The sequence below is a fragment of the Neltuma alba genome, unplaced genomic scaffold (assembly GCF_004799145.2).
Source record: "Neltuma alba isolate B1F8T4 unplaced genomic scaffold, ASM479914v2 tig00011304_pilon, whole genome shotgun sequence".
NCBI lineage: Eukaryota > Viridiplantae > Streptophyta > Magnoliopsida > Fabales > Fabaceae > Neltuma > Neltuma alba.
In genome coordinates, this window is record NW_021636013.1 from 872,691 (window position 1) to 879,799 (window position 7,109).

Consider the following 7,109-nt stretch of genomic DNA (forward strand, 5'->3'; position numbering starts at 1 on the left):
ATTATTGTCTTTCCATAATTTCTATCTGATTTTAAAATAAAATTAATGAAAACAATCCCTCCAAAGATTACCTCTTACCAAACATAATTTTAAAGTCCTGATCCCAATCTCATTTCCAATCCTAATTTCAATTCCATTCCCAATCCCAATCCCTTCAATTCCAGCGCCACGTACCAAACGTGGCCCAAGGGAAAAAGAGAATCATGCACCACAAAAATCATCCCAATACAATTCTTCTGACCCAGATCCAGTCTCCTTTAAAAAAAAAAAGAAAAACGTATTGGAGATTTTTTCACTATGATAATCCAATTAAAGTTTCAGTAGGATTTACCACAAACTCACCTACAACTCACACAATATTCAAGACTTTTATATATTCAGCTCACCCAGAATTAATACCCAATACTAATACTACCAATATATAATATACTCCTCTGGTCCTTATTATAAGACCCAATTTGACTTTTTATTTGGTCCTAATTATAAGACCCAATCCATTTTCTCTCTTATATTTATGCATTTTTTTCAAGATAATCCTTCTAATAATGATAGTTTTAGCCAATATACTTAATTAGCAAGGATATTTTAGGAATAACAACACTTATTTATTATAAATAACCAACTTAACTTACTTCCTTAATCTCCTCAAATAAGTCAATTGGGTCTTATAATTAGGACCGGAGGAGTAGTTCGCTAAATATTACTATTAACGATCTAGGTAGTGAATAAAACTCTAGCACAAAATAATATTTTTCATAAAAACACAATTAATAAGCTCAAATGAAAATTGATGGTCGTTCTTCAAGAACTATCCTTCGTCTTTTCTACTCATATCTCAACGTCATTTTACTTTTTGTATCTCGATTCCACAATTTTACCCCCATTTTTAATACTAACGACAAATTCCTCTTCATCATCGTCAATATATTATTCATTGTTCCCTGATTTTGCAACGAAGACAATTATCTCAATTAATTAATTAGGATGCGATTTTCAAAAACATCAATTCTTATTTAAAATAATTTTTAACATTATTTGTTATTATTAAAACCAGTAATCAGCAGGCTAAAGTTGCTTGTATTTTGAATATTGCTTCTAATTAAACTGCCACTGTAATACGCCCAAAACCAAAAAAAAAAAAAACTTCCACTGTAAGTCAAATTTTTTTGTCATCATTTTATTCTGTGGAAGAAACTTATGTACTCATTTTTATTGATAGAAGATCAAATTTGCAACCTTTTATTTAAGTTAAGACTTAAAAAGAATATTTGGTATCCGTTTAATCAAATGATCACGAACACTAATTACACTATAAACTCCAAGGTGAGAAAAGAAAGTGGACTATAAGTGTGATTCCACTACGAATGTCACAAGCAAGCTCATCAGCAAAATTCTTTTGGCAAGTAAAGTTTTGTAGGGAGTCCGAAAGGGTGTTATATAATCGTCATTTTCATGCACAAAGGGTAAAAAAATTAAATGCATTTCATCTCTCTATTATTTACTTTTTATGGCCTTATTTTTTTGCCAGCAATTTTTATGGCATTTATAGTTTTATATATATTTTTAAATGGTAAAGGTGCATTCAGTAGTCCAATATATATCTAATATCCTAATTTTATTTTATTTTATTTTAATACACTCAGCATCCCGATATCATTTTCTAAATTATATCCAGCACTCACAGGGTCTTCTAAAGCCCAAGTCTCAAGCTAGTTGTAAGCCTCTCTCTTATGTATCCCAGGTTTTCGCCTCACGGACACTGCTCTATGGGTCAATGCCCAATGCTTCTTTTAATCTTATTTATAAACTTCAAATTTAATAAGAGATATGGTTCATTTTATAAATTTTAATTTGAGTTTTTTTTAACATTTAATACATTTTTTTACTCTTGTCCTTAATTATTTATTCTCTTATATTGTCATATTCTCTCTTATATATTTTTCCACACATTTTCTTTTATTATTTTTCTTATTTGTTATAAGAGTATATTTGAAAACACAAATATATTTTTAACTTATTTGTTACTTTTAACTAATTTTTTCTAATTATTTGTTATTCTTATATTAGTTACTTGACGTTTGTAATGAGCATCGGAGGCAGCAAATGATTATCAAATCATTTCTATCCTTTTGATTCAGGTTTCCACAGACCCATGTTATGCGTGTTTATTACATTGCTTCTAATACAAAGAATACGCGTGTTTACTAAAAAAAATCAGTTTGAATCAAGTTTTTATTTTGATTTTTGAGGCATCAACCATAAAACCAAACCTTATATGTGGTATTAAGTTAATATTATTTTTAGTCCCTGAAAATTTAATCTTATTTCAGTTTTGGTCTCCAAAATTTGATTTCATTCTGGTTTTGATTTCTGAAATTTGAAATTAGTAGTTTTGATTTTTAAAATTTGACATTATTTTGCTTTTAGTCTTTAAAATTTGAAATCAATAGTTGTGGTCCCTGAAATTTGATTTCATTTTGGTCTGGCTTAAAATTTCTGATTAATAAACAAAGAATAAAAACCAAAATAAGAATAAATTTCAAGGACCAAAACTACTGGTTTAAAATTTCAGGAATTAAAATCAAAATATAGATAAGTTTCAGGAACTAAAACCACTAATTTCAAATTTGATGAATAAAAATCAAAATGAGGTAAAATTTTAAGAATTAAAAATAGTATTAATCCATAAAACATGTTAAATGGAGTTTAAAGCATGATATTTTTCCAGCTGGATGTCATTTCACGTCGTCGACGTCAGCAAAGCATTGACGATATTTTTCCAGCTGGATGCCATTTCACATCGTTCATCATCTCCCTGACTCGATCCCCAGTTTCCTCCCTTCACTTCTTCTCCCACAACCCAGTTCCATCCACAGTGGCTCACAAATCCTCCCACCAAAAATAAAATTAATATTTTATGAAGTTGGGTACTAAAATTTTAAATAGCTAAGATTATAGGAGTCAGAGAAGCTCTTCCCACTGCTCCCTTCTGCATCATTATTAATCTTCGTCCGCTCTAAATGTAAAGACTGATGTTTATTTGATACAAAAGTAGCGTATTGTGAGCTCGATGGATATAAATGTAAAAAAACCATAAAGATTAGAACCAAACTTCAACCTTTTCGACCTTACAGAAACAGACATACCCTTCAAAAGATCCAGGTCATCTTTGTATACTTTCTGTCCTATTTATAAAATCTTATCTATGACTATAAATAAGTTTTTATAATTAAGAGTACGATAAATTTCGGATGGGACGTCGTCGTTGGCTGGTCAACCCTTCTTGGACAAATCTTTATTGCCTACAAGGCCAATCCACACTATATATAAGAAGGTCCGTTCATCAACTTCTGCATCCATATACATCTGAGTCTCTGAATATGTTCCTGACCCAAAAATCTACAAAAAACCATGTCTGAAATAGATTCCATTAAGCTGCTAGCATTATGTTGTATCCTCTGCATATTCTCCAGTTCTGCTGCTGCTCAAGATAACGAAGCAAAAGCTCTGTTGAACTGGAAAGCCAGATTAACTGACGAAAGCAAAGCCACCTTGTCCTCTTGGAAAAATGAAACCAATCCTTGCAGACACAACTGGAAGGGAATTTCATGTGATGAATCCATGTCCGTGATCAAGATAAGTCTGTCAAATCTCGGCCTACAAGGTACTCTTGACAGTTTCAACTTCACTTCCTTTCCTAATCTGAGACATTTTGATCTGAGTTTGAACCAATTTTACGGAAGCATTCCCCACAAAATTGGTAACTTGTCCAGTATTTTCGTACTGAAATTGTCGAATAATTTATTTAGTGGTCCCATCCCTCCTGAAATCCAGAAACTAACCACCCTAAATATTCTTGACCTTAGTACGTGTCACCTGGGAGGGCCAATTCCGCATGAAATTGGCCATTTGAGGAATCTCTCGTTCCTATGGCTTGGAGAGAACTCCCTTTCTGGTCCCATTCCAGAAGAGATTGGAATGTTAAGTAATCTTCTGAGCCTTTACTTGGCAAACAACCCTGTGTCAGGGAGAATCCCAGCATCACTCGAAAACCTGACCAAGTTGCAAGAAATTTTTCTTTATGACAACAATCTCTCGGGTCCTATTCCTAATGGTTTCTGGAAACTCTATTCTCTCACTAGCATTAATTTATACTCTAATAGACTTTCCGGGCCAATCTCTCCCTTTATTGGAAACCTAACAAATCTTGTATATTTGGGCTTGAATGGTAACAACTTTTTTGGTCCAGTTCCTTCATCCATTGGCAACTTGATTGATTTACGTCAGGTTTCTCTTCAAAACAACAGCCTTTCAGGATCTATTCCTTCCACTATAGGAAATCTGACAAAGCTCACCCACCTGTTTTTGGACAGCAACAGTCTCAATGGTCAACTTCCACGAGAAATGAATAATTTGACAGTTTGGAAGAACTTGCAATTGAGTTATAATCATTTCATTGGCCCTCTGCCACAACAAATTTGTCAAAGTGGAAGGTTATTTAGGTTTGCTGCTAATAATAACCATTTCACTGGCCCTATTCCAACAAGTTTGAAGAATTGTTCTAGTCTAGAAAGAATCAGGCTTGATACTAACCAAATAGTCGATGATATAACAGCTGCTTTTGGAGTATATCCTCATTTGGACTACATTGATCTTAGTGGTAATCAATTGTATGGCCACCTTTCATCCAAGTGGGGGAAGTGTCAAAATCTCACACAATTGATTATTCACAATAACAAGCTTTCTGGTGATATACCACCAGAATTAGGAGAGGCATCTAAACTTGGTTTACTTGACTTGTCTTCAAATCATTTGTCTGGACAAATTCCAAAACAGCTAGGGAAGTTGATCATGTTGATAGAACTATCTTTGAGCAACAATAATTTCTCTGGTAATGTCCCCTCAACTATAGGATCACTTAGTCGGCTTGAAACTTTGGAGTTGGCTGCAAATAATTTCAATGGCTCAATCACAAGAGAGCTTAGGAAACTAAAAAGGTTAACGGTCTTGAACTTGAGCAAAAACAAATTTGATGAAAGCATTCCACATGAGCTTCATGAACTCCAAGACCTTGAACATCTTGATCTCAGTGACAACTTGCTAATCGGAACAATACCGGCAACACTTGGATTGCTACCCAAGTTGCAAGTATTAAATCTCTCACATAATAATCTCTCCGGCACCATTTTGTCTAGTTTCAGCAAAATGCCTGCTTTGTCTATTGTTGACATATCATACAATCAATTAGAAGGCCCTGTTCCAAATGATCTAACCTTTTATAATTTTGAGGCATTGAGGAATAATAAAGGTTTGTGCGGTAATGTTATTGGTTTAAATCCTTGTGGGGATTCCCAAACAAACAGACATAGTCATGGGAGTAAAAAGTTCTTGAAGATAGTCCTCCCATTGGCCACACTGCCTATGTTAGTTGTTGGAGCATATTTCATATTTCTCAAAATAACAACAAAAGCAAAAAACAAAAATGGAGAAGCTCCACTAGAAGATGCTTATTTGTTATTGACTGGTGGTAGAAAAATATTGTATGATGATATCATTGATGCCACAAAAGAATTTGATGAAAGATATTTGGTTGGGAAAGGTAGCCAAGGAAGTGTTTATAGGGCTGAGTTGTCTACAGGTGATGTTTTTGCTGTAAAGAAACTTCATTCACTGGCAAGTGATGAAATCACCAACCACAAAGCTTTTACAACTGAGATTCAGGTTTTGAGAGAAATTAAACATCGCAACATTGTGAAGTTGCATGGGTTCTATTCCAATTCACGATTCTCCATTTTGGTTTATGAGTTTTTGGAAGGTGGAAGCTTGGATAACATATTAAAGGATGAGAAACAGGCCACTGAGTTTGAATGGAACAAGAGGGTGAACGTTGTTAAGGGTGTGGCTAGTGCTTTATTCCATATGCATCATGGCTGTTTGATTCCTATTATCCATCGTGACATATCCAGCAAGAATGTTCTTCTAAGTTCTTCTGACTATGGAAAAGCATGCATCATTGACTTTGGAACGGCGAAGTTTTTGAATCCTAACTCAAGCAATATGACCACATTTGCTGGCACACCTGGATATGTTGCACCAGGTAAGACATTTTTGTCTCTTATTTAATAATAAAAGGGTTGATACAATTTTTGGTCCCTCAAATTTGCTTATATTTTAGTTTTGATCCCTTAATTTTCAAACCAAAGGTTTTTAGTTTTTCAAGTTTCTTTCATTTAAAACAATTGTCCCTATAATTCAACAAAAACCTGGACTATTTTTTCCTCAGAGGGACAAAAACCTATAGTTTGAAAATTGAAAGACTAAAATCAAAATGAGGAGAAATTTGAAGAATCAAAGATTATATTAATCTTTAATAAAATTACTACTCTTTGCTCTATATTATGGACGAATATACATAACATTAAATCTATTGCAGAGATGACTTTTCTTATGGAAGCGAATGACAAATGTGATGTTTATAGCTTTGGAGTTTTGACTTTGGAAATCATTATGGGGAGACATCCAGGAGAGCTTATTTCAGCTTTGCAAGAGAAATCAACTGCCATTGATGATTTGAAGTTAAATGATGTGTTGGACTCACGACTTTCTCTACCCACAAAATCAGGTGATGATGTCATCATAGTGCTAAAAATAGCAATTTCTTGCTTGAATAACAATCCTCGATGTCGTCCAACAATGAAACAAGTATCTATAAAGCTTGAGACGGCGCCAAAATCTTATTCAAAGGATCAATTTCCCATCACTACAATTGGGCAACTCATAAGGGATGGAACTTCTTTGTGAGTCGTCTGCTTGTATAAATTGTTGGCACTTGACATTTTGATGTAAATAATGTAAAGCTTGTGGGGTTTGGATCACATGTATGACCAGTTTAGGGCTTGAATAAAACTGATCAAGCGAATGTTTGGGTTTTCTTTCCTGGCCAAAGAATGTTTGCTTTATCATTAAAGAAAGTTTGGTTTTATCATTATCTTTTTAACTCTTGCAACATAATGTATAGCTGTGAGCTCTCTCTCTCTCTCTCTACACACACACATATATCTGATTTAAGTATTTGTTTTTTTTTTCAGATCAAAAGTTAAAAAGTAAAA

The 7,109-nt window shown here is 33.6% G+C and overlaps 1 protein-coding gene across 1 annotated transcript; it reads left to right on the forward strand.

The window, feature by feature from the left end:
- The first annotated feature begins 3,411 nt into the window (after nt 1–3,411).
- On the forward strand, nt 3,412–6,801 carry LOC114711674 (MDIS1-interacting receptor like kinase 2-like). The gene is made up of 2 exons (XM_028896091.1): nt 3,412–6,097; nt 6,434–6,801. The coding sequence occupies exons 1-2, from the start codon at nt 3,412–3,414 to the stop codon at nt 6,799–6,801; spliced, it is 3,054 nt and encodes a 1,017-aa protein (XP_028751924.1).
- Nucleotides 6,802–7,109: the final 308 nt, after the last annotated feature.

What these genes read in the sequence shown, in the direction of transcription:
- LOC114711674 (XM_028896091.1), top strand. Translation starts at nt 3,412, where the DNA reads ATGTCTGAAATAGATTCCATTAAGCTGCTAGCATTATGTTGTATCCTC. An exon ending in ACCTGGATATGTTGCACCAG is followed by an intron (nt 6,098 to 6,433) that starts GTAAGACATTTT and finishes AATCTATTGCAG; the next exon opens with AGATGACTTTTCTTATGGAA.